Genomic DNA, 27,037 nt, shown 5'->3' with positions numbered 1-27,037 from the left:
AGGAATGCAAGAGTGGCTCTCTTCCTTTAACCTGCAGGACAAACCCGTCTCCTTAATTAGCCCCTCTCACCCATCCATCCCTAGAAAGAGGATGCAGGATGGATAAATGTTGATAAAAAAAAAATGCAATTAGGAAATTGAGGCTTGGAGAGAAGGATAGCATAAAGGCAAAGGAAGAAAGACAGGTAGGAAACACTGAGAGCAAACCAGCTTACTGCCTGCTGAGGTTCAAAGGGGTGGGTGCTCATTTGTTGACACCCGCTCAGCAAATGGCTGCTGGACACCTGTGTTTCAAGGGCTCTGCTGGATTCTGCAGGAAAATGGCAAGCAGAGACAGACACAGTTCCTGCATCACAGAGATAAATGTAAAACCATCGTGGTAACCGGTCGTACACAGTCAATGACAGGATATAACAGAGGATTGGGGTTGAGGGGAGGTTGTCCTGAGGAAAGGCCCTTTGAGCTGACATGGGAGGATGGGCGGGAGGGAACCACAAGAAAAAAGGGGAAGAGGTGAGAGGAAGAGAGAAGAGCATATACAGAGGTCAGGGCACGGGAGAAGGTGGGCCACATTCCAGAAACTAAAACAAGCCGCTGTGCAGCAATGGAAGTGGGTGGTGTGGGTGGGCCGTGATGATTCCAAATAAACAGAGGCCAAGTTCAAACTTCATACTTGTGCCCTCAGGGCAGTTTAGGACAATTCTTGCTATCTTCCAGACTTCACCCTTCAGGACTTTTCTAGAAAGCAATTCCAAAGTTACACCTCCACCAGTGTGGTCAGAAATGTGGGATGGGCCCAAGTCGATCAGGCCATGATAGCAATTGAGGGGGGTTTTTGTGTTTGTTTTTCTTTTTTAACTATCTACATCTATTTGAAACAGTTCTTTTGAGTATGAGGGTTCTTTCTTGCATCAAATGAGTGAGCACTTGTCAGTTTGAAAATCACTGATGTTTATCTTTAGATAATTAAATTAGGAGGAAAATTAAGAACCTAATGATAGCAGGAAGAAGCAAGAGTCCTCTCCGGTCTGGCATTTGATGAGATAGATATCATTACTGTGCATTCCCATTGTTTTTCCAGGACAGAACAGAGGGCAGAGACTTGAGAACATGGATGTGTGAAGCCAGATTGAGCTTATATTCTGTAACTACGTCACTTGCAGGGCTGTCGTTACTGTATTAGCTGGCTGTGCCCCCATACAAACAGGATCTGCTGCTACAAACCTTTATCCCAGTCTTCATCACAAGCAGGGCACTGCTACGCTTTCAACCACTGTCTCTTATCAAAGTTTCCTGGTTTGGTTGACAATATCCTGCTCAATATGAGTTTTGTTGTCACAAATTGAGTATGATGATTGATTTCAACCCAAGAAGCCTGGTGGTGAGCATAAAGGGACAAGCAATGAATTACTGCTTGGGACGTTACTGCTTGTTTGGGACATCAGCATAGTTTGTAAGATACTTCCAATTTGGAAATGAAGGAGGCAAATCCAAGTGCACGGTCCAAACACGCTTGTTCTTCAGTGCCCTTCACCCCACATCGGTGTCACAGCAAAGCTCACCTCCAGGTCCTGATGCTGAAGGTAAAGCCCCCACTTGCTGTGCTCAGCAGTCTTGGCTCTGGTCAGAGTGTGGAGCTAGGGGCTCAGCCGTGGCCATAATGGTTGCCACCATCTTCGGACCCCTTTCTCTGGCCCTTCTCACTCCTCAGTGGCAGCTCCTCGGGCCCATCTTCTTTTCGCCCATCCTCCTCTGGCTCCCAGTCAATCTTCAGGGAGATCAACCCTGAATATTCACTGGATGGACTGATGCTAAAGCTAAAGTTCCAGTATTTTGGTCATCTGATGCACACAGGTGATTCATTTAAAAAGTCCCTGGGAAAGATCAAAGGCAGAAGGAGACGAGGGCATCAGAGGATAGACAGCATCACCAATGCAATGAACGTGAACTTGGGCAAACTCTGGGAGGTAATGAGGGACAGGGAGGCCTGGCATGCTGCAGCCCATGGGATCACGAAGAGTCAGACACAACTGGGCGACTGAAAAACAGCAGCAGCAGCAAAGTCTGGCCCTCAGGATGCTAGTAGCCTTCAGGAGTGGGGCTTGCATGGCCTACACTAGGCTTTTTGGAGGCCATCTAAGAAAAGGGGGCTTGGAAATGGGCACTGGTGGAAGCAGTGGGGCTGGTTAGAGGTCAGGTGCTGGTTGGAAAGAAGCCTAGTTTGGGAAAGTTACCAGATAGAAAGTTAACTTAGATTTGGAGGGGACAGAGAGAAAAATTATAAAGGAGATAAGCGGGCAGAACACCCTCAAAATCAATCATCAAGGACAAGAATCTAGCTGTTTATGGTTAGCACACATGGTAGAATCTCATAATTTAAAGGTCAATAATAGTATCTGAGAATGCTTGGTAAGATGGATACCCCAGCTAAATTAAAGGGAATTTTATATCTGAGGAAAGAGCCCAATGAAAAGAGTTGGAGAAAAAAAGAGGATTATAAAACTATAACTTAATACTGGAAAACCAAAATATATTGTTCATAAATAGATTGTGAGCACTTGTTCCAGAAACTATGATACAGGAAAAAAAATATATATATATGTATATATATATATGCAGAAGTGCTTGTCCCCATGCTGCTTAGGCAAACAGGTCTCAAAATGGATGAAAGGTTAAATGGCAGTAAATCAGATGGAAAAAAAAGTGATTGAGACCTCAAAATCAAATCAGGAAAAAAACATTGTGGCTTAAAGTTACTTGGAAAGGCTTTATGGAGAGAAAGAACTTGTGATACTTCAAGGTTAGCCAGAAGAAGGCAATGGCACCCCACTCCAGTACTCTTGCCTGGAAAATCCCATGGACAGAGGAGCCTGGTGGGCTGCAGTTCATGGGGTGGCTAAGAGTCAGACACAACTGAGCGACTTCACTTTCACTTTTCACTTTCATGCATTGGAGAAGGAAATGGCGACCTACTCCAGTGTTCTTGCTTGGAGAATCCCAGGGATGGTGGAGCCTGGTGGGCTGCCGTCTATGGGGTTGCACAGAGTCGGACACGACTAAAGCGACTTAGCAGCAGCAGCAGCAGCAGCCAGAAAAAAGGAAGGTACTGATCCTACAAAGAGGTCTGATGATAATATTTTTCCAGACCAAGCAGTGAAAGATGTAATGTGGCAAAGATTTTTATAATATCAAAAGTGTAGAGACATTCTAGGTGCTGAAATATTGGGATTTGGAAGAATGTCCCAGTGGTTTACAGAGTCTAAATAAGAGTTAGGAGAAACTATCCTCACAATATGAGTCTTATCCTAATAGTAATGGGCAATCACTGAACAGCTTCAAGTAGGCATAGTATCATGGTCATAATTTTATTTTAACAGATCATTTTGGCTTCAGGGTGGACAGCAGATAGAAGGGGCAAAATAGGCTCACGAGCCCAGCTGAAGACTATGGAAGTAGCTTAGGAGAGGGAGCTTACTTCAGAGAGGTGTCAGAGGAAATAGAGAAAGATGAACAGATTTTTGAGATACTGGAGGGCTAAAATCATCAGGACTTAGTGATGACTTGAATTTGTAGCTAGAGAAGAAGCTGTCAAGGGTGATATGGTGGTTTTAAAATATGGTCCCAAAATGCTTTGGAACTCCTCTCATCAAAAGGACTCATGTCCCCTCCCTTGAACCTAGGTTCTGTGATTGCTTGATCAACAGAATATGGTGGAAGTATGGTAAAAGATGCTGGGTCAATATCTGGACCCAGACTTTAAGATATTGGCAGTTCCCACCTTATATCTCTTTAGATGTTCACTCTTATAATCTAGCCACCGTGCTGTCAGGAAGCCCAAGCTTCCCTATGGAGAAGTTCACAAAGAGAGGAATCAGAGTTAGCAACTACTTGCCAGCCAGTAAGCCAGAGTCTTGGAAGTGGGTCTTCCAACCCCAATCAAGTCACCCCAGCTGACACCGCATGGAGCAGGGATAAGCTGTCCCTGCCAAGCCCCATCTGAGTTGCAGATTTGTGAGCAAAATAAATGCTTATTATTATTGTTTTAAGTTACTACTAAGTTTTGGAGTGGATAATTACATTGCAATAGAAAACAGTAACAGATGACTCCTATTTTTCTGGCTTTCATTCCTGGAGGGATTGGGTGTCATTTACTGATGTAGAGATCACTGAAAAGGGCCCAAATGTAGGGACAAAGATCATGAGTTTGGTTTACAGCTTGTGAGTTTGAACTGATTCTGAGATATCTAAATTGAAAAGTCACGCATACTTTTGGATTTATCGGTCTAAGGCTCAAGAGAGAGATTGAGTTTGAAGACAAAAATGGGGTCAAATGGGAATCAGTCAGAATGAGTGAGTGATTGAAAGTTGCTCAGTTGTGTCCAACTCTTTGCAACTCCACAGTCCATGGGATTCTCCAGGCCAGAATACTGGAGTGGGTAGCCTTTCCCTTCTCCGGGGGATCTTCCCAACCCAGGGATTGAACCCAGGTCTCCTGCAGTGCAGGCAGATTCTTTACCAGCTGAGCCACAAGGGGAACCCCGTCAGAATGGGTGTCAACTAAAGTGCAGATGTAGGTGAGGGTCTAAGTGGAGGGAATTCTAACATTTCATGGTAGGCCGAGAAGCATGAAGCTGCAAAGGAGATGTCAAAGGGTTAGCCCAGGAATGCCAGAGGAGAACCAGGAATGGGTGTACCCTGGGGAACCGACAGACTAGAGAATGTTAGGAAGGAGGGACGGATTATCAGGCTTAGACCTTGCCAGGAATAGAAGCACCTGCTGAGCCAGGCTCACTTTCCCCTAGGCTTCCTCCCTGCTAGCCGGCATCACAGTAAGCAGTGCTACTCGGTAAGCAGTGCTACTCGGTTACCAAGACCCTGGGATGGGGCCCTAGAGGGCAAAAGGGCAAGAGGAGGATCACACCTGTGCCCAAGAACCAGTTCTTCCCTGGAGGCCTTGTTTTTCAAACTGTAGTCCCTGGAGGAGCAGCAACATCATTTGGGAGTTTGTTAGAAATTCAGATTCCCAAGCCCTTCCCTAGACCTACGAGTCAGTCTGTGTTTTGACAAGATCTCAAGATGACTTCTACGCATATGAAAGTGTGAGTTAAGACATCAATTTGGAGGCTGGGCATTAACCCAGGGAAGCAGCCAGATGCTGCAAAATTGAGCGGCAAATCACATGCCAAGTATCAGCACCAGTCACAGAGACAATTATTCGTTAAACCTATTTTTCCTCAAGGTCCAGTAGGCAACTCTGAACTGAGTTTTTCACATCAGAATCACTTGGGTAAATTTTCATAATCAGAGAGATGGCCAGATTCTGCCTCTCAAGAGTCTGACTCAGAGGGACTGGGAGGGCCTGGACATGTGTACTTTTACTCCCCAGGGGATACTGATGGGCTGCCTGGGTTGCAGCCCCTGCCCTAAACCATCACTCATTGCACGCATACCACTCTTAGGGTGACCATTCATTGCATTCTTCCCACTTCAAGGTGGGAGCTGGGACTGGGACATTTTAATCTGATTTCTTCTCTGACAGGCAGACAATGTAATTCCCTAGGCACATGAACTCTCCCTATGAGCACTGGCTTCTGACTTGTGCTTAGGCACCAGCAGGCCCTCCCCAGGCTCCAGGTGTGAGTCACACCCTGGGGTCTGGTGTGGCAACAGGGCTTAGAGCCAGGGAGGAGATAAAAGGCCAGCCGGGCCATCTTGCAGTGCACTTGCTGGCCAACACTTTTGGCTCTGGTCTGAATACCACCCTCTTGGAGTGGAGATGAACTGGGCACAAGGCCACTCGTAGAATCTGCCTGCAGTGCAGATGTAGGAGACCCAGGTTCGGTCCCTGAGTCGGGAAGATACCCTGGAGGAGGAAATGGTAACCCACACCAGTATTCTTGCCTGGAGAATCCCCTGGACAGAGGAGCTTGGCAGGCCATAGTCTGTGGGGTTGCAAAGAGCCAGACATGACTGAAGCTACTAGCATGCACTCATGGGGTCAGATGAACTGGGCACAAGGCCACTCTCTTATCTGGTTCTCATCTTTGTACATGTTTCAGATTGAGCCCTGTAAACCTCAGAGCCTGGACCACTGTGTGGACTTAGAGATGCAAGGGACACGAGGCTAAGATATGCCACCCTCTGACAGGGAAGGTCTCAGGAAGCTGCCCAAGCCTGTGTGACTAACAGGAACATGGTACTTCAGAGTGGGCAAATCTGTCATGTAGGAAAATTCTCCTGCTGGGGACTGTAGCTGTAACGAAGGCCCCTGGGGAAGGATTCTAAGATGGCATGATCAACTTTACAAACATAGGAAATTTGAAACTTATTAATAGTTCCCAACAAAAACCCATCATGGATGAATCATCCATGAACTTATTGAAATTTTTTTTTAGATGGAGGAGAAAAAAAAATATTTTCTCATCTTGAATATTTTGAGATGATAGATTCCCTTATTTCTTGGTGAAAAGCAGTACTTTCTGCTTTTCTAATTTAAGCGTTGAGGTTTCCTCTAGTTCTAGGAAGGTAGGGCTTTTTGTTTGGTTATGTTTTTTATCAAGTCTTCAAAGATTTTAGTGACTCTGGGCAGAGTGTCTCAGAGACTTTTTTCCCCTTGGTGGACTCCTCTTTATGCCTCTCTTTTCCTGCAGCTAAAGCTTCTACTATACCAAGTCTTTCATGGAGTCTGGTGGCTGAAAAAATTCCCAGAGTGGAAGAGCTTTGGTCTTATACGCAAGTTGGAGCATTTTCTCTAGCAGCCTTTGGGAGGGGTGACAAAATCTTTCATCCACAGTGACTCTCCTTCTCTTAGCAGATGTCTGCCAGGTCAGAGTGATCAGACAGTTGATCACCAAAGTCTAGTTACTTTCCTATAATTCACACTTGCCCACACTAATAACAACAACAACAATAATAACAGGCATTTATTGAATGCTTATTATGTGGCAGGCACTGATCCAGGGTCTTAACATTGACAACCTCATTTGCTATCCCTAATAACCAAATGGGAGGTAAAATGTGCATTTTCATACATTATAGGTTGCCCTCTCCATTTCACAGATTAGGAAACTGAGATTTATTGAGGCACCTGATTTGCCCCTTGCTAAAGTCAGTTGAGGAAGAGGGCCTGCCCTTCCCGAGTGCCTGTGCCACGAGAGGAGAAGCGGGTGGGAGCGTCTGCCAGGGAGGAAGACGTTTTGTCTCACTGACATTTTTGGAACTGTCATACTGACTTTTAGTTGGTTGAAGCACTGTTTTTAAATTCTTGAATGCACCACCTTCTGTTTGCATACCCTAAGGTGATTTTATTCTGATTCCCCAAAGTCCGATGAGTCCTGGGGCCTCTGTTCATTAATTCTGTTATGGTACTCTGCCCAAGACATCAGCAAAATTTTAGTGGTTACTGAGCAAGATCAGGTGAAGAACAAACAATGGGGAAAGCCAGTAGGTCCTCTGGAATCCAGCTTAATCTCCACCTCCTCCAGAAAGCCCTCCCTAATTTCCCTGTTCCTCCTCTGGTGTCCTCTCTGAGCCATGGTGGGGAGTGCCACCCAACAGTTTTTATGTTTGACTTTGGAAGGCCTTTATTGCTCACTTACACATGGAAATGACTGTTTCACCGACAAACATTTCCACTTGGCAAACATATACCCAGAGCTAGCCACCAAGCCCAGCTTCCATAGCTCCACTGCTCCAGCGCCTTCCCCTTAGTATAAAGTATGGAGGCAAAGGTGATGCGCCCCTGGTGCCAGACTTGGAGGGTGGAGGGAAGTGGATGGGGCAGAACACTCTATCAGTGTGTCTGAACACAATCCCGAGAACTGGTTCCACTGGGTGAGTTCGCCCAGGGGTCACACGCCTTCTCACAGGAAGGGGTGAAATGTACGCTCGAGGCTGTTCACAGTTAGGTAAACTTTTCAGTCTGTTTTGTTTGGGTTGTTTTTTCCCTAAGCCCAAATCCCTTCTTTTTATTCCTGGATGGCTTTTCGGGTTGCAGCCAGACTGCAAATGCAGGGGTGTGTAGAGGGGGAGGCAAGGCATGAGAGAGACTTCTAGGCTCTGGAGAAGAGGATCAGAGGTCACTGGCCCAGCCCAGAAAGGGTGATCATTTCCTCTCAGCCTCCTACCCTTGAGACTTGAAGCACGTCATTCGGGTCTGGATGTGATGGCTGAGACAGATTCCCTGATGACTGTAATTCATTCCAGGCCCCTCACTCCTGTGTTTCCTGCACAAACTATGTGCTTGGTAAAGAGCTGTTTGGATGAAAGAATGAACCAAGTGTGCCCTCTAGCCTGATGATGAGGGCCCCTCTGTCCCAGTCAGATGGGCCTTCTGGCAGGGCCTTCGAGTGCGACCAGACCCTCCCGAGCAACCAACAGCTTCAAGATTGGGTTTGGAGAGATGGGGAAAGAAGGGGAACCTGCAGAAACCTGGAGGCCTGGGAGAACCACCCTGGGCTGGCAGGCCAACTGGTTTGGAGCTTGCCTCTAGGAGCGGAAAAGTGAGTCCTAAATCAGACCCTGTTCCGTTCCACTTCCCAGGCCTTAGGGCTCCCAAGTCTCCTGGAGGAACTCTTCACCTCCTCCTGTAACTGCGCAGGACCCTATGGGACTGCCCAGGACAGATCTTTCTCTGCATGTCCTCGGCATGTCCTCTGCCTGCCCCTTGTTTGTGGAAAAGTTGTGGTCTCCCAGGCCTGTTCCTGTTAAGTCACTTCAGTCGTGTCCGACTCTGTGCAACCCCGTAGACGGCAGCCCACCAGGCTCCCCCGTCCCTGGGCTTCTCCAGGCAAGAACACTGGAGTGGGATGCCATTTCCTTCTCCACTCCCAGGCCTACCCTGTGTCATAAAAGTCTGAATCAAGAGTGAATGCAAAAGTAGCAGTTGGACCAGGAAAACTGATAAGAATTTAAACAGTAAATTAGCCATACAGCAGTCACAGAATGTTTAGCTCCTCCCTGAAGAACCTAGACAGCACTACCGGATGCTCATTTCCTGAGCTGCTTTAGAGTTACTGAACCCCCCTACCAAATGGAAGAAAGTACTTGATGACTGTGAGCATGCAGCCCCAGAGCTACTGGAGCCTGAGAATGATGTTAACCCCTGTGACACCACCCTGTTACCTCACCATCAACCAAACAGAAAACTGTGCACAAGCTGATCACACATTCTGTGACTCTCCTTCCTCACCTGGCCTTTAAAAATGCTTTCTTGAAACCCTCTGGGGAGTTTCGGTCTTTTGAGCATGAGCCACCCCTTCTATTATGGCCCTTGCAGTAAAACTTTCTCTTCCACACTCCAGTCTTTCCGTTTATTTAGCCTCATTGTACATGGGACCCATGAACTTGGATTCAACAGCACACCCTAGTCTTGCTAGACCCCTGAAGCCCACACTAATCTCTAAATTGCAAGCTGATACAGAGAAAGACGAACACTGTATGATATCACATGTGGAATCTAAAAAAATGTAACAAACAGATGAACAAAATGAAAAAAAAAAAGAAGCAGATTCATGGATATAAAGAACAAACTAATGGTTACCAGTGGGGAGAAGGAAGAGAGGAAGGGCAAGATAGGAGTAGGAGAAAAGAGGTTTATTGTGGGATTATATAAAATCATGTATGTGAAATATTTGACAATTGTAATACAGAATTTAAAGACTCTTTCATCAAACAAAAATAATATTTTTAGTTTTAAATATGGCCAAATTTTAAAATAGATAAATAAATTGCAAGCGGATGAGATTCTCAGCATGGTCAACTCCTAAAATTCCCCAACCCTTATCTCTCAAATTCCTTGCTCATTCTACTTCCTGTCAGTTCCCAGGAGTCTAATGCCAAGACCTTCATCCTAACCCTTAGACCCTCCATGGATCCTCACACAGTGACTTTGCTATTTAGCACTTGAATTGGAGTCTACCATTATATTAATGAATGTCTGTTTTTCATTATGTGGGGTTTCCCCATGTTCTGAGTTTTCAATGACCAGAGTATGAAGAGAGCTAAAGAGCTTTGACCCTTGGCAAGAGCTTTTCTAATTGGTTGTTTTCCTCTTTGTTTTTGCTTTGTCTTCTCTAGCCCTGTAAATGATATTGGGTGAGTAGTAGTGTCTCTCTGCCTCAGTTTTCACATACGTGAAACAGATGTTACCACTTTCACCAGTGCCTCTTTCTCTGGTTTTAAGGCAATGGTTAAAATCTCACGTATTGGTGGTTTAGTCGGTAAGTTGTGTCTGACTCTTACAACCCCATGGGCTGTAGCCTGCCAGGTTCCTCTGCCCATGGGATTTCCCAGGCAAGATTCCTGGAGTGGGTTGCCATTTCCTCCTCTAAAATCTCACGTAGTGAACAAAATTCCTGGATCCACAAATCCTGGCCTTTCTGGGGTTTAAAAACCCTGATTTTAAATATTTTGTCCTAATTTCCAGATTTTATTAATATATTTGATCCGATGATTTGACTTGGAATCAGAAAATATACTTTTGAGACTCTTATGAATTCTTCATTCCAGAAGTGGGCTCAAATTTTCTTTATTAATATGAGAATTAAACAATTCTGATTCTGGCCTGGAACCTGCTTTTTCAACAACTCAACATGTCATTCTGCCCAGAGGGAATACACTGTGTCATTTGAAGCCCTCCCTGGGGGTGTCTGGGAGACCCTCAGCATTCAGCCCCTATCTTGCCCACCCCTGGGCACCACTCACCTGCACAAAGCACCCAGAGCACAGGCTGTATCTTCCCCTCCATGGTCTGGCTTCCTCTCTGGCCCGCGTCCAGCCAGGCACTGGTGGGCTCTTGTCTGGAGTCAGTCCAGGCTGACTGGTTAAAGCTACAGCGGCCTCTGGCCCAGCCCAGCCTTCGGTCAGTCCTCCAGTTGCTCCCTTCCTCTACCTCTGCCCAGCCTGGCCCCCATGCCCCACCCCTCAGCTGGACTGACAGGTGAGCTCACCTGTGGGACTAGACTCCAGCTCCACCCACTCCACCAAAGGCCCCAACAGGAACCTCCTTCCCCTTCTCTGTCCCTTCCCCTGCCTTCTCTCCATTTAGCAGGTGGGCAAAGTCCTGAGCTTCTCACTATAATACAGGTTTACCTATATGAGACAGGGAAGTTACCACCTTGTAATATAAAGGGAAACGATCTCAGAGGAAGGGTTTCAAAGTCAATAAAAGAAGGGTGTTGGCCACAATTGCCGCAACACTGGGAGACATACTATGATCTGTTCCTGTGCTTCCCTTCCTTGTCATCTCCCCTACCCCACACCATGCTAGAGACACAGTCATGAGGAAGACCAGACAGAAGTCTCTACCCCAGAGTACTGCTAATCTGACTGAGGAGGAAAATAGTATACAATCAAACAAGACAGCCAGAAATACCACGACCACTGATTCATCTCAGTTTGCTTGGAGTTGCCCCACTGTTAAAACAGAAGGCTCTATGTCCCAGGGATGTCTCTGTCTTAGGGAAACTAAGATGGCTGGTCACCCCACTTAAAGATCACAGTGCTTTGGGGAGCATGATCTGGGAAAAGACATAGGTAATGAAACTGTGGCCGTGGAAGGACCCGTCTTGGACTGGGTGGTCAGAACACAGTGGGAAAATGAGTACTTTGATTTTCTATGTTACAGATAGGTATCTATGTCTCAAAGAAGTTAAATGGGTTACCTATGGTCACATAGCCAGCAAGCGGCCTTCTGATCTTCAGGCCACTCTGCTAGTGATCCTGATGCCGCCCTCTGTGAGTTCGGGGTGGTGAGTAGAGTTATATAGAAAACAGAGGCCCTCTGTCATCCTCTCCTCCTGAGTGGTCCCTTCTTTATCTGCTGCCACTTTTAGGTGTTTTCACTCTCCCTTTTCGCTCTCTCCCCTCCCTCCACCGTCTGCTTCCTTATGCTGGTGGTCTGTCCACCGGCTGCCCCTCTTCAGCTCCCTGCTTGATTCCACTCTCCACCCCTCCCTCCTTCATCTCACCTCTCTCTCAGACCACTTTTCATCTTCATGGAACCTTGAAGTCTGGAGGCACATTCAACCCCCATGGTTACTCAGTTGTGGTCCTTCTTCCATTCTTCAGCAGCCACTCACTGAGCCCCTATGTTGATGCATAGGACAGTGGTTTGGCAACTGGTCAGCAGTGATGCCATATGCTTCTCCAGAGGTGCCTTCCTGAACCACTCTATCCAAAGATGCTCCCACCCCAGCTTTGCCAAGTCTCTGCACTCAACCTTGTTTTCTTTCTTCAAAGCTCTAATCACTATGTTAAATTAATTTTTGCTACCCTAAACCTTTGTCCATGTCATCCCCTCTGGAAATCCTCCCCTCACCATATCTGCTGTTGTGATGCGATATGTGCTTTAAAGCCCAGTTCATGTATTATCTGTTCTTTCGTCAAGCCATTCCTGACTTCTTCAGTCAGAAGGGCTCTCTCCCTCCTTTGAACTCACACAGCACTCTGGATCTCTCTTAGCATACTGCCTTATGCTTGAGCTATTTTTGGTCTGTGTCTCATCCCTCCTAATAAACTATGAGGTCATTCATTTTTTGGCCAATTGTTAATGATACTATGCCCCAGGAATTATTCTGCCTGGCTGGGAGGAAACACCATTTAAGTGTCTTACTTTGGTCACATCAGAGCCGGATGCATAGTGAATATCAGTACGTATTTGTGAATGGGTAGACAAGGGGGCAGATGGCTGGACAAAGGGATGGGGTCATTACAGATTGTATGGCGTAAGGGAATGAACTATTGGGTTCTGGGATTTGTTTTGATTGTAATGTTGGTGGGAGTTGGTGTAGTGGAGTAGGATGGATTCTGAACTCATTTGAAGTTTATGAAGCTCAAGGGGTGTTTATATCACCCAGGGATGATATGAGATGAGTGTGGGACAGGGGTTGTGGCGGGGGCGCACGACTGCCCAGTTCACTATCCAGAGTCATCCCTCTGCAAAGAAATGGAGTCCTGGCTACAGGCAGTTACTGCCCCTTAGTCTCACCTTGGTGCTCTCCCAACATCTATCAGAGGATCCTCCCCATTCTATATATCTGGCATTTGCTGACAGAGGGTTAAAGTACAGTTTACTTCATTCTTCTAGATCCTTGGCTTTAGATTATCTTCTGGAAGCACTCTGCACAGGCAGCCCCAGGCAGGCAGGTATGGAGAGAGAGCCCAAAGTAAACCTGTTCTTGAGGCCACTCTGTGAAGCGTGAACTTCTCCCAATTCTGTGGCTCAAGCTCAGTTTCCAAAGAAGCAGCCAGGAGGGAAAGAGTTAAGTGGGGCCCACGTTTGGGTCTGAGTCCCGAGCCTGCGTGCCTTCCTCCCAGAGATCTGCCAGGCTGAGGGGCCAGAGGCTAAATTTAGCAGGCAGCTAAGGTTTCCTGTGAACAGCTGTCCTGCCCCTCAGAGAAGGAGACTGGAGAGAGGAGGGAGGTCCCTCTCACTGGTCGGAGCCTCTGGCCATTTTGTCTGGGCCCCTCAGCCTCTGGGTGGCTGCCCTCTTGGTGTGGAGAGTCAGACAGATCAGCGGTGAGTGTTCTCCCTTCACTTTGTCCTGTGAGCCCAGAACTTACAACCAAAGGGGCAGCAGCTCTGCCCTGAGCGTCAGGGCCCGGCCTCGTCTGGGCCCAGCTCCTGGGGGGTCTCCTGCTCCTTAGTAAGCTGTGGGATGTCTCCTGAGCCAAAGGCAGTGGCTCCTGGGGCCTTGGTTAGAGTCGCTGAAGAAGGCCCCTTCCCAGCAGAGACAAAAGGTGTGTGTGTGAGAGCGGGAGAGAGAATGTGTTCCCAGAAGGTTCAGAGAAAGACCTCTCTGGTCTTGGGAATACACATGTGTTCAGCGTAAGCTCTAGTTAAGGCAAACTTCAGGCTCCCCTCACTGCTTTCTTGCTGGCGCCTGTGGAAGGAGCCAAGGTATCACTTCTTCAATGTCGTGACTCCAAGGTGGACGGGGTGGATTGTTTACATGGCTGAGTGTGCGTTTTGGTGTCCTGATAACAGTAGCCGAATCAAGTCTGACTGGGTTTTCCTCATGAGTTGTTTTCCCACCAGGCGATTAACATGTGGTGACTTTCCCATTCCGAGTTCCATTGAGGTGACGTCACCAACACACCCTTCACCCCCACAAAACCTCCAGAACTAGCTATTCTAACTGCCTTCTTCGTGCTAAACCTACAGAGGCTGACGGGCTGTCATGGCAACCAGTGGGAACCCAGAAGAGGAGCAGGTAGTCCCGAGCGAAGAGGATGAAGCCAGTGTGAGGGCTGTGCAGGCCCGGTACCTCCGGAGCCCCTCCCCCAGCCAGTAAGTATGCACTTGCTGAGTGCCGGCCTCCCTCCAGCCATAAGGGGAGTGCGCTAGGGAGACGACTGGATCCCAGCCTGCAGCCACAACCTTAAGTTCATTCATTCAGCAAACATTGTTTGCAAAGTTTTTATGTGTTATACTTTATGGAAGAAAAAACTTGCAAATAGATACATTGCAGCACGGTAAGTGCTAGAATTAGCATGCTTAGGGTTTAGTTCATGCGGGGAGCGAAAGGATCACCTGGGCTTGGAAGGTTCATAGGAGGCTTCCTATAGGAGATGATGTTGGACTTGAACCTCAAAGTGTGAGTAGGAATTTGGCAGGTGTCTCTGGATGATAGCACTTTTTTCCCTAGGAGGGAAATAAGGCCGGAATGGAGATGATAAACCATAGATCATAGATAAGAGAAGGCATCAGAACAGGAAGCAGCCCTTAAGACACCAAATTCTAGCACTAAGGTAATTTTGTATCTGTGATCAGGCTGTGTCTTTCCACTGGGATATGTGCTTCCTGGAGGGTCTTCTTTATTTTGTGACAATTAATTTTAAAGTTTCTTTTACGTAAAATCATTGAGGATATATGATGATGTGGAATGAAAAATTTGCATACAATTTTAAGAAAAACCATAAAGCAACAAAGAAATTCTTAATTGCTTGCTAAAGCAGTAGTGTGTATGCCTTTTCTTTTTTCTTTTGCCACAAATAATAGGAGGGGACCTGACTTCTAATCTTAACTCTGTCACCCAATTTTAAGTGAAGAATCACTTTAATTCTTGAGCCTATGTCTCCTTATCTAGAAAAAGGGAAGAAAAGACTCAGAATGTTTCAAGGTAAATTCACATCAGAGCATCTCTGATGCTGCTTGATTTTCCTTTTCCTCCGGCCTCTTGGGGTCTTGGCTCCTGCTTCTCGGGGCTCAACAGGCTTCCCCTTTGACGTGAGATGGGAGCAAATGTAGGTGCTCTCACCATGGTGGGCCAGGCCGCATTGACCAGATGGAGCTTAGGGATTTTCCCTTAAAATTCAGGCTTATGTTCCCACTTAGAAAAACTGTCAGGATTGAGAGATTTAAAATACATCCCTCCCCTCTCTATGCTACCAGACAAAGCAGAGGTAGTTTTATGTGTGGTTAGGGTAAGTGATGGCTTCGTGTAGTAGCTGGGGTAATGACAGCTATTACAGCAAATGGACATTTTTTTCTCACTCAGGTGTGTTTCAGAACAGGTACCTGAGCAGTGATTCAGGAACTGGGGCTCCTTTTGTCTTGTAGGTCCTCCACTGTAAGCCCTGACTTCTAAAGTGACTGTGTTCATCAGTCTCGAGACAAAAGGGAGAATCTCTCAGGAGGGTTTTATGGGCCAGGCCTGAAAATGGCCATTTTGCTTCCACTCATACTGGCTTCCCTGGTAGCTCATCTGGTAAAGAATTAGCCCACAATGCAGGAGACCTGGTTTGATTCCTGGATGGGGCAGATGCCCTGGAGAAGGGATAGGCTATCTACTCCAGTATTCTTGGGCTTCCCTGGTGGCTCAGACAGTAAAGAATCTGCCTGCAATGCGGGAGACCTGGGTTCAATCCCTGGGTTGGGAAGATCCCCTGGAGAAAGGCATGGCAACCCACTCCAGTATTCCTGCCTGGCAAATCTCCATGGACAGAGGAGGCTGGTGGGCTGCTGTCCATGGGGTCGCACAGAGTCGGACACAACTGAGGGACTAAGCACTGCTGCTGCTGCTAAGTCGCTTCAGTCGTGTCTGACTCTGTGCAACCCCACAGACGGCAGCCCACCAGGCTCCCCCGTCCCCGGGATTCTCCAGGCAAGAACACTGGAGTGGGTTGCCATTTCCTTCTCCAATGCATGCATGCATGCCAAGTCGCTTCAGTCGTGTCTGACTCTGTGCGACCATATTCCTTTGGCTAGAACTCAGCAAGGCCATGCTTTCTTGTAAAGGAGGATGATCCATGAACCCAGGAAAAAGAAGTAAGCTTGTTAACACACAGCAGGCTCAGCCACTGTAGTCTCTCGAGGCAGTTAATATTCATGTCTCCTTTTTCACTCTTAGACCACACTTACTGCCTTCCCAGGGAAACAGCCTGAAATCCCATTTACCAATTGCTGCAAAGTTCAAAGGCTGGGTTCTCTGGAAAGTATGCCCTGTCCACCTCGGGGCTGAATGCAGCTCCTCATGGTCTGACCAGGATAACAGCGCCTGGGGCTACCAAAAAAAAAAAAAAAAAAGCCTCGTATCCAATGAAAGGAGGAGTAGGGGACACAGCAGCCATCAGTCCTTACAAATAATGACCCTGTTGAGTGTGTCTTTGCCCCAGAAGTGGAGAGATCTCCTAGGTGTGACCTTGATGTGGCTCTCAGGGTGGCATTCTTGGTCTGTTGTTCTCTGTGGCTTATAGCTCCATCCCCTGGGCCTTTTTCCTTGTCTGTTATCCTCCACAGCCACATCTGAAGTGAAGCTGACTTGTCCTGCTTATGGAAACTTGGAGGTCCAAGGGCTGTTTTAAGGCTTATACCACCCAAAAGCCTTTTAAGAGTCATGACTTCTTAGAAAATGTTATCCCTTCAAAAGTTTAATTGGTTTCTGATTTACAGAAACCAGACAACTCCATGTGCCAGAAATCACACCCATAGTTCTTTCTTAGATATAATTTTCAATCCTAATTTATTTCTCTGATTCCTGGTGTACGTGCTTCACTCTCTTGGCTTAATGAGAGATATCTTGAGAGATTATCTGAAACTTTAAATTTGAGTAGGAAGTTCAGGATCAAAGTTATTTAGAATATATAATCAACAAGCTCCCTCGTTAGAGGGGAGGATGCAATAATAAAATGTAATCAATCCAAAAGAAGGCAAGAGAAAAAAAGAATACAGGAAAAGCATAAGAGATAGTAAGAAAATAGTAGGATAGAAGATTTAAACCCAAATATATAAGTAATTATTTAAACATATATAGACTAAAATACATGGGCTTCCCTATTAGCTCAGCTGGTAAAGAATCCGCCTGCAATGCAGGAGACCTCATTTGATTCCTGGGTTGGGAAGATCCCCTGGAGAGGGATAGGCTACCCACTCCAGTATTCTTGGGCTTCCCTGGTGGCTCAGATGGTAAAGAATCAACGTGCAATGTAGGAGACCTGGGTTCAATCCCTGAGGTGGGAAGATCCCCTGGAGGAAGGCATGGCAGCCCACTCCAGTATTCTTGCCTGAAGAATCCCCATGGAAAGGGGAGCCTGGTGGGCTGCAGTCCATGGGGTTGCAAAGAGTCAGACACGACTAAGTGACTAAATATAGTACAGCAGACTAAATACTTCAATTAAAAAACAAAAATTGGCAGACTCAATTTTTTTACAAGCCTACATACTTTTTACAAGAGACACACTCGAAAATAAAGATGTACAAAGGTGAACAAAAGATAAAAAACTTATACTACACTGTTCTGGTTACTATTGTTCACAACTCCAAAACTTAGTGTCATAAAATAACCATTTTATTATGTTCATAATTTGGACTCTAGATAAGGCACAGTAGTGTGGCTTGTTTGTTTCAGGACGTCTGGGGCCTCAGCTAAAAAGACTTGGAGACTGGGGATAAATTTTAGCCTGGGGTGATTCAAGAGCTGGGAGCTGGTGTCAGAGAGGCATTATCACACGTTTGGCACAGAGGTCAAGACCTCAGCTAGGCAATTGGCCTGAATTCCTAACGTGGTCTTTTCATATGATCTGTCCATGTGGGTCACTGTGGGCTTTCTCAGAACCTGGGAGCTGAATTCCAGAACAGTAGGACAAAAGTGCATTGATTTTCGTGATCTAGCCTCAGAAGTCACAGAGAGGACCACAAAAGTTCAAAGGAGGCAACACGGACTCTACCATTCCGTTGAAGGTGTATTAGGGTCACGTGGTGGGGAAAACAAGTGGAGTGGGATATATTGTGGCCCTCTTTGGAAAGTACCCACTGCTGTAATTGCAGACACTGACTAGAAGCAAGCCAGTGAAGTGATTTATTGATAGCAGACAAAGAAAACCTTACCTTAAAGTTTTAGAATAATCAAATTCACTATATAATAGATATATTCATTTAAATTATTAAAATTTCTAGGATCTGATAAAGTAACCTCAAAATATGTAAAGCAAAGGATTGACAGAACTGAAGAAAAAGCAAAATTCACAATCTTAGTCAAATGTACATTTTAAAAAACACAATTTCAGCAACTGATAGAATGAGGCCAAAAAAAAATCAAAAATATATAAGAAATGTAAATAAAACAATAAATTAAATTAACCTAATTTAATTTGTGTTTATAGAATATATACCCAACAATTGCAAGAGATAGATTCTTATCATGTACACATGGAATTTTTACTAAAAAGTTTAAACATGCATTGGGTCATATGTATATCAACAAGTTTTTAATGCTTGAAATCACATAAAACATGTTCTCTGATCATTGCAGAGTTAAGCTAGAAATCATTAAAGGCAAAACACACAGTAGAAATTTCAAGAGTTAGTATCTAAGAGAATTGATTTTCATGATCTAGCCTCAGAAAGTCACATGAAACAAATATTCAAAAGGAGACAACATAAACTCCACCACTCCCCTGGAGAGGCATCAAGGTGACACAAGAGAGCAAGTGGGATGGGATATATTGAAATATATGGATGACAGACATTCAAATTACAACCACTGTTCGATAGTGCTATACTCACCAGACTGCCTAAAATTAAACACTGACAATAGCAAATATTAATGAGGATGTGAAGCAAATAGGATGTTCCTGTTCATTGCTGGGAAGAGCGTAAATTAGTACAACCCTTTGGAAAATTGTTTCCTAGTATCTAAACAGGAGAAGGCAATGGCACCCCACTCCATTACTCTTGCCTGGAGAATCCCATGGACGGAGGAGCCTGGTAGGCTGCAGTCCATGAGACTGCTAAGAGTCAGACACAACTGAGCGATTTCACTTTCACTTTTCACTTTCATGCATTGGAGAAGGAAATGGCAACCCACTCCAGTGTTCTTGCCTGGAGAATCCCAGGGACAGAGGAGCCTAGTGGACTGCTGTCTATGGGGTCGCACAGAGTCGGACACGATTGAAGCGACTCAGCAGCAGCAGCAGTATCTAAACACATGCTTGTCCTGTGGCCCAGCAGGCTCACTCCTGATACATACTTAACAGAAGTAAGTATATATGTGCACCAGAAGAGAAGTACTAATACTAGAATGCTTTAGCAGCTAACAGTCATTAAGAATATAGAATGTTTGAACAACATGAAGAACTGTCTAATTAATAGTAGGCTAGATAAATAAAGTCTGGTAAATATTTTCGAATACTGACCTAGAGCATAGGCATTTTATTAAGCGCCTGTCACTTTGGTGTGATTGAGCTTCTGAGGTCGTTGGCTGGAGAGGGCGATCAGTGAGTGCCAGCTGTGAAGGCAGAAGGTGGGTCACCACAGGGAGAGCCGGTTCTGCCGGTTCCGGAGTCTCACATAAAGTGAGCTGGCAGCAGGACACAAACATTGATTAATAGAGACATTCCAGCAGCATCCAGTTCTTAGTCCTTCCAGCTGCCAGTCCCCCTTCTAGACAAAAACAAGCTCAACCCAAAAGCCCCACTTACACATGAAGAAGGCTGAACTCCCTAAAAGTAAGGTCCCACAGACAGCACATTTTCTCTGGGCTCTCAGTGAAGTGAAGTGAAGTCGCTGAGTCGTGTCCGACTCTTTGCGACTCCATGGACTGTAGTCCACCAGGCTCCTCAGTCCATGGGATTCTCCAGGAAGAGTACTGGAGTGGGGGGTGCCATTGCCTTCTCCAGGGAATCTTCCCCACCCAGGGATCGAACCCCGGTCTCCCGCATTCCAGGCAGACGCTTTAACCTCTGAGCCAGGTGACTCCTCCTAAATCAATTTGGTTTTAAAGCCCCTCTTGGTTTGTGTACAGTATAGTCCTTCGTGGGTGTTGTTCAGTCACTGAATCGTGTCCAGTTCTCTTTCGACTCCATGGACTGTAGCCCACCAGGCTCCTCTGTCCATGGGATTTCCCAGGCAAGAATACTGGAGTGGGTTGCCATTTCCTTCTCCACAGTATACTCCTTAGCAGTTGGTTTTTAGTAGCTGATCCCAAATCAACTAGCCCTTTTCAGAAATGTACAAGAAAGTCAAACATACAGTAACACTTCACAGGCTATCCCTTCCTGCAATTATCATCATAAAATCTGAGGTATAAACTAGTACAGCTGCACTGACTTTTAAATCATCATCCAATCAACCCCACTGCACTGTACAGAACCAGGCTTAAACTAGCCCAGGTCTACAGTATCTTTAAAAATGAAAAGGCAACTCACAAACTGGGAGAAAAAAAATGAAAATCACCTATCTGATAATGAGCTCACATCCAAAATATACATTTAAAAAACTCTCAAAACCCAGTAGAAAAGAAACCACACAATTTTGAGTATGGTCATGATCTCACTTACTTGTATATCAAACTTTACCAATCTGCACATTTTAAATATGTGCTGTGTGTGTAACAATTATACCTTAAATAAAACCGTGGGTTTTTTAAAGCTATGGAAAGAGAACTATGAATAAAACCCCCTTCTAGGAGCCTATATAGTGATGGGGGAAGAGTGAAAATGGTGTAATTAAGGCCAAAATTAAGGTCAGCTCTGCTCTGCTACTTACTAGCCATGAAAGCTTATATAAATTACATAGTCATAAAACTGGGATATCGGTTTTACCTAGTGACAGAAATTAAACAATATAGTAAAACATATATTATTTATATTATATATAATATATAACCTACATTATTACAATATAACAAATATCTCCTGGATTAGCAGGTGGATTCTTTACCACTGAGCCACCAGGGAAGCCCATTCCTAGCAACGGATCATCACCCAAGTCTGAAGAATCCTCCCTGTACTTAATAAATGCCTGAAATTCCATCCTCCTTGTTTTATCTCTTTAGCTAAAAGCTTGAGCCTTTTAATAATCAAGTTATGCATGGAAGAGCAAATATCCTCCCAGCAGAGTCCCACTGCTAGTTTCCTAGGGCTTCTGTAACAAATTCCCACAAACTGAGTGGCTTAAAAACCACACACACACACACACAGCACCAATATATTCTCTCACAGTTTTAAAGGCGAGAAATCTGAGATCCAGGTGCTGGCAGGGACACCCTCCCTCCAAAGAGTCCAGGGAAGGCTCTGTCCTTGCCTTTTCCCTGCTTCTGTCGGCTCTAGGAGTTGCTTGGCTTGTGACAGTGTAACTCCAACCTCTGCTTCTGTCTTCATATGGTCATCTTGCCTCTGTCTTCTCTTGTGTCCTTTTTTTACATATAAATTAATTTATTTTTAATTGGGAGGATAATTGCCTTACAATATTGTGTTGGTTTCTGCTATACATCAACTTGAGTTAGCCACAGGTCTTAGAGGAAACTAGAGGCTGTACTCTCTTTGACGTACATCACACCAGGGTCCTCTATGACTAAAGTAAGGGAAATTAAAAAAAAAAAAAAAAGGAACTTACTCAAACTTAGAAGCTTTTGCACAGCAAAGGAAATAATAAACAACATTAAAAGACAAACCTCAGAATGGGAGAAAATAATTGCAAATGAAACAACAGGCAAATGGATTAATCTCCAGAATATATAAGTAACTCTAACAGCTCTTGTGTTCTTTTTAAGTGACATCTGCCACTGAATTTATGGTCTACCCTAATCTATGAATGGACTTCCCTCATAGCTCAGTTGGTAAAGAATCTGCCTGCAATGCAGGTTGACCCTGGTTTGATTCCTGGGTCAGGAAGATCTGCTGAAGAAGGGATAGGCTACCTACTCCAGGAGAGGGACACCCAAGATGTATGGGTCATGGTGGAGAGGTCTGACACAATGTGGTCCACTGGAGAAGGGAATGGCAAGCCACTTCAGTATCCTGCCTTGAGAACCCCATGAACAGTATGAAAAGGCAAAAGATAAGACACTGAAAGAACTCCCCAGCTCAGTAGGTGTCCAATATGCTACTGGAGATCAGTGGAGAAATAACTCCAGAAAGAATGAAGAGACAGAGCCAAAGCAAAAACAATACCCAGTTGTGGATGTGACTGGTGATGGAAGCAAGGTCCAATGCTGTAAAGAGCAATATTGCATAGGAACCTGGAATGTTAGGTCCATGAATCAAGGCAAATTGGAAGTGGTCAAACAGGAGATGGCAAGAGTGAATATTGACATTTTAGGAATCAGCGAACTGAAATGGACTGGAATGGGTGAATTTAACTCAGATGACTATTATATTTACTACTGCGGGCAGGAATGCCTTAGGAGAAATGGAGTAGCCCGCATAGTCAACAAAAGAGTCCAAAATGCAGTACTTGGATGCAATCTCAAAAACGACAGAATGCTCTCTGTTCCTTTCCAAGGCAACCCATTCAATATCACAGTAATCCAAGTCTATGCCCCAACCAGTATTGCTGAAGAAGTTGAAATTGAATGGTTCTATGAAGACCTACAAGACCTTCTAGAACTAACACCCAAAAAAAGATGTCCTTTTCATCACAGGGGACTGAAATGCAAAAGTAGGAAGTCAACAGAGTAACTGGAGTCAGTAACTGGAAGTCAACTGGAGTAACAAGCAAATTTTGCCTTGAAGTATAAAGTGAAGCAGGGCAAAGGCTAATACAGTTTTGCCAAGAGAACACATTGGTGATAGCAAAAACTCTCTTCAAACAACACAAGAGAAGACTCTACACGTGGAATCACCAGATGGTCAATACCGAAATCAGATTGATTACATTCTTTGCAGCCAAAGATGGAGAAGCTCTATACAGTCCGCAAAAAGAAGACCGGGAACTGACTGTGGCTCAAATCATGAACTCCTTATTGCAAAATTCAGACTTAAATTGAAGAAGGGGAAACCACTAAGACCATATGACCTAAATCAAATCCCTTACGATTATACAGTGGAAGTGACAAACAGATTCAAGGGATTATATCTGATAGAGTGCCTGAAAAACTATGGATGGAGGTTTGTGACACTGTACAGGAGACAGGGATCAAGACCATCCTCAAGAAAAAGAAATGCAAAAAGGCAAAATGGTTGTCTGAGGAGGTCTTACAAATAGCTGAGAAAAGAAGAGAAGCTAAAGGCAAAGGAGAAAATGAAAGATATACCCATTTGAATGCAGAGTTCCAAAGATTAGCAAGGAGAGATAAGAAAGCCTTCCTCAGTGGTCAGTGCAAAGAAATAGAGGAAAACAACAGAATGGGAAAGACTAGAGATCTCTCCAAGAAAACTGGAGATACCAAGGGAACATTTCATGAAAAAAAATGGGCACAATAAAGGGCAGAAATGGTATGGACCTAACAGAAGGAGAAGATATTCAGTAAAGGTGGCAAAAATACACAGAAGAACTGTACAAAAAAAAGACCTTCATGACCCAGGTATGCACGGTGGTGTGATCACTCACCTAGAGCCAGATATCCTGGAATGTGAAGTCAAGTGGGCCTTAGCAAGCATCACTAGGAACAAAGCTAGTGGAGGGGATGGAATTCCAGTGGAGCTATTTCAAATCCTAAAAGACGATGCTGTGAACGTGCTGCACTCAATATGCCAGCAAATTTGGAAAACTCAGCAGTGGCCACAGGACTGGAAAAGGTCAGTTTTCATTCCAATTCCAAAGAAAGGCAATGCCAAAGAATGCTCAAAATACCACACAACTGGACTCATCGCACACGCTAATAAAGTAATGCTTAAAATTCTCCAAGCCAGACTTCAACAGTACATGAACCGTGGACTTCCAGATGTTCAAGCTGGTTTTAGAAAAGGCAGAGGAACCAGAGATCAAATTGCCAACATCCGTTGGATCACTGAAAAAACAAGAGAGTTCCAGAAAAACAACTACTTCTGCTTCATTGACTACACTAAAGCCTTTGACTGTATGGATCACAACAAACTGCAGAAAATTCTTAAAGAGATGGGAATACCAGACCACCTTACTTGATTCCTGAAAAATCTGTATGCAGGTCAAGAAGCAACAGTTAGAACTGGACATGGAACAACAGACTGGCTCCAAATCAGGAAAGGAGTACATCAAGGTTGTATATTGTCACCCTGCCTATTTAACTTGTATGCAGAGTACATCAGGCAAAATGCTGGGCTGGATGAAACACAAGCTGGAATAAAGATTGCCAGGAGAAATATCAATAACCTCAGATACGCAGATGACACCACCCTTAAGGGAGAAATTGAAGAGGAACTAAAAAGCTTCTTGATGAAAGTGAAAGAAGAGAGTAAAAAAGTTAGCTTAAAACTCAACATTCAGAAAACTAAGATCATGGTATCAGGTCCCATCACTTCATGGCAAATAGTTGGGAAACAGTAGAAACAATGAGACACCTTATTTTGGGGGCCTCCAAAATCACTGCAGATGGTGACTACAACCATGAAATTAAAAGATGCTTGCTCCTTGGAAGAAAAACTATGACCAACCTGCTGCTGCTGCTAAGTCACTTCAGTCGTGTCCAACTCTGTGCAACCCCATAGATGGCAGCCCACCAGGCTCCCCCATCCCTGGGATTATCCAGGCGAGAACACTGGAGTGGGTTGCCATTTCCTTCTCCAATGCATGAAAGTGAAAAGTGAAAGGTAAGTTGCTCAGTCGTGTCCGACTCCTAGCAACCCCATGGACTGTAGCCCACCAGGCTCCTCCACCCATGGGATTTGCCAGGCTAGACAGCATATTAAAAAGCACAGACATTACTTTAAGGTCTGTCTAGTCAAAGCTATGGTTTTTCCAGTAGTCATGTATGGATGTGAAAGTTGGACTATAAAGAAAGCTGAGCACCGAAGAACTGATGCTTTTGTACTGTGGTGTTGGAGAAGACTCTTGAGAGTCCCTTGGACTGCAAGGAGATCCAACCAGTCCATCTTAAAGATCAGTCTTGAATATACATTGGAAGGACTGATGCACCTGAGGAGAGGAACTGACTTATTTGAAAAGACCCTGATGCTGGGAAAGATTGAAGGCAGGAGGAGAAGGGGATGACAGAGGTTGGGATGGTTGGATGGCATCACCAACTCAAAGTTTGAGTTTGAGTAAGCTCCAGGAGTTGGAGATGACAGGGGAGCCTGGAGTGTTGCAGTCCATGGGGTCGCAAAGAGTCAGACACAAGTGATCGACTGAACTGAATCCATGATAGTCTCTTCTCAAAGTTTTTGACTTAACTAATCTGCAACAATCTTTTTTCCAAAATGGCTTGCATTTGCAGGTTCTGGGAGATATATCTTTGGTGGGGCCATCATTCAACCCATTGTAACTTTAGATCCAGCCCCGGGGTGATACAACTGTACTCTTTTCTGTGGAACCAGGAGAGAGATTTGCAAAAGTCCCCCTAGTGCTGCAAACAGGCACCGCCAACAGGGCAGAGTTCATTCAGGGATGAAGTGTGATTGCTGTCCCAGCAGGGAGTCTTAACATTCCCAGCCTCATCTGCAAATCTCATCTCTGGGTGAGTAAAGAACCTGAGAAAGGGGTATAGACAGTAGAGAGAGGTGTCAAGTCTTCTATTTTTGCCTGAGTTAGACCCTGACTTCAAACACCTTAAATTCAAACCTAGCTGCTGTGTGTCACCTCCAGACAGGCCCTCCCCTCCTTCACAGGAGGCCGCTGCCCACCAAGCCTGCCCACACAGGGGGTCTGGAGCCTACGTCTGCTTCTTCTCTTCCTCCTCAGCTATAACCAGTTTTCTCTTCCTTTCCAAATAAAAGATCAGACTTCTTTATCCTTTTATTATTCTAATTTGAATAATGTTTTTCTGTTTTCCTTCATTTTTTTCCAAGTCAAAAATCCATTTCTTGCTCTGACTTCAGTCTGATTTTTCAAGCCTTTGCAGTGTTTTAGAAAGTCTCACTGATCTGGTCAGGCTGCCTCTCTTGGTGGCACTTTCCCCTTCACTTTCAGCAAAGATCCAGAGCTGTGCTTTGCTTGCCTCTCTTACCTTGAGTTCTGCATGCCTGGGGGTGGAGGTGGGGCAAGAGACGGGGGGCATGGCATGTCAGGTCTGTGTGTCCTCGTCATGCATCCTTGGGAAATGGCTCCTCCCATACACCCTTGCCGGAGAAAGCAATGGCACCCCACTCCAGTACTCTTGCCTGGAAAATCCCATGGACGGAGGAGCCTGGTAGGCTGCAGTCTATGGGGTCGCTAAGAGTCGGACACGAGTGAGTGACTTCCCTTTCACTTTTCACTTTCATGCATTGGAGAAGGAAATGGCAACCCACTCCAGTGTTCTTGCCTGGAGAATACCAGGGACGGGGGAGCCTGGTGGGCTTCCATCTATGGGGTTGCACAGAGTTGGACACGACTGAAGCAACTTAGCATACACTCTTGCTCTTTTATATATCTTTTCCCATGAAATTTTTTCTGCCATGCCTCTTTCACAAAGCTTGCTAGAAGCAGCTTGCTAAAAATAGATTTGCTTTAGTGATTTCTCTTCTTCCTTGGAGCCTGAACTTTGCCTGTATGGTCACTTTCACTGAAGCTCAGAAATCTGTTCCTTTTTTGCAAAAGCCAAATCAAGGAAGACACCCCCTCCTGGGCCGCTGCCTCCATTTCATTTCCAAGGGACTCACTGAAAGGAAGTGACCAGCTGTCAGGGGGTCTGGGTTGAAGGATCCCAATTCCACTCCCTTTTGGGTCTTGACAACCTGGCAACTGATTTAAAGAACTGGCTTA

General features: G+C 45.2%; 2 protein-coding genes across 2 annotated transcripts in view; one reads left to right on the top strand and one right to left on the bottom strand.

The window, feature by feature from the left end:
* GPA33 (glycoprotein A33) overlaps nt 1-10,907 on the bottom strand; it is a 51,706-nt gene extending 40,799 nt beyond the window's left edge. The window contains exon 1 of the mRNA XM_040229958.1: nt 10,705-10,907. Coding sequence (XP_040085892.1) covers nt 10,705-10,747 — 43 coding nt within the window. The 5' untranslated portion in view covers nt 10,748-10,907. The remainder of the gene's footprint in view (nt 1-10,704) is intronic.
* Nucleotides 10,908-13,394: 2,487 nt separating this feature from the next.
* The window catches only part of STYXL2 (serine/threonine/tyrosine interacting like 2), a 67,344-nt gene continuing 53,701 nt past the window's right edge, over nt 13,395-27,037 (top strand). The window contains exons 1-2 of the mRNA XM_040229957.1: nt 13,395-13,519; nt 14,165-14,290. Coding sequence (XP_040085891.1) covers nt 14,181-14,290 — 110 coding nt within the window. The 5' untranslated portion in view covers nt 13,395-13,519; nt 14,165-14,180. The remainder of the gene's footprint in view (nt 13,520-14,164; nt 14,291-27,037) is intronic.

The sequence above is a fragment of the Oryx dammah genome, unplaced genomic scaffold, assembly GCF_014754425.2.
Source record: "Oryx dammah isolate SB20612 unplaced genomic scaffold, SCBI_Odam_1.1 HiC_scaffold_28, whole genome shotgun sequence".
NCBI classification, from domain to species: domain Eukaryota; kingdom Metazoa; phylum Chordata; class Mammalia; order Artiodactyla; family Bovidae; genus Oryx; species Oryx dammah.
Note: the sequence above shows the minus strand (reverse complement) of the source record. Positions and strands in the feature narration are given on the sequence as shown.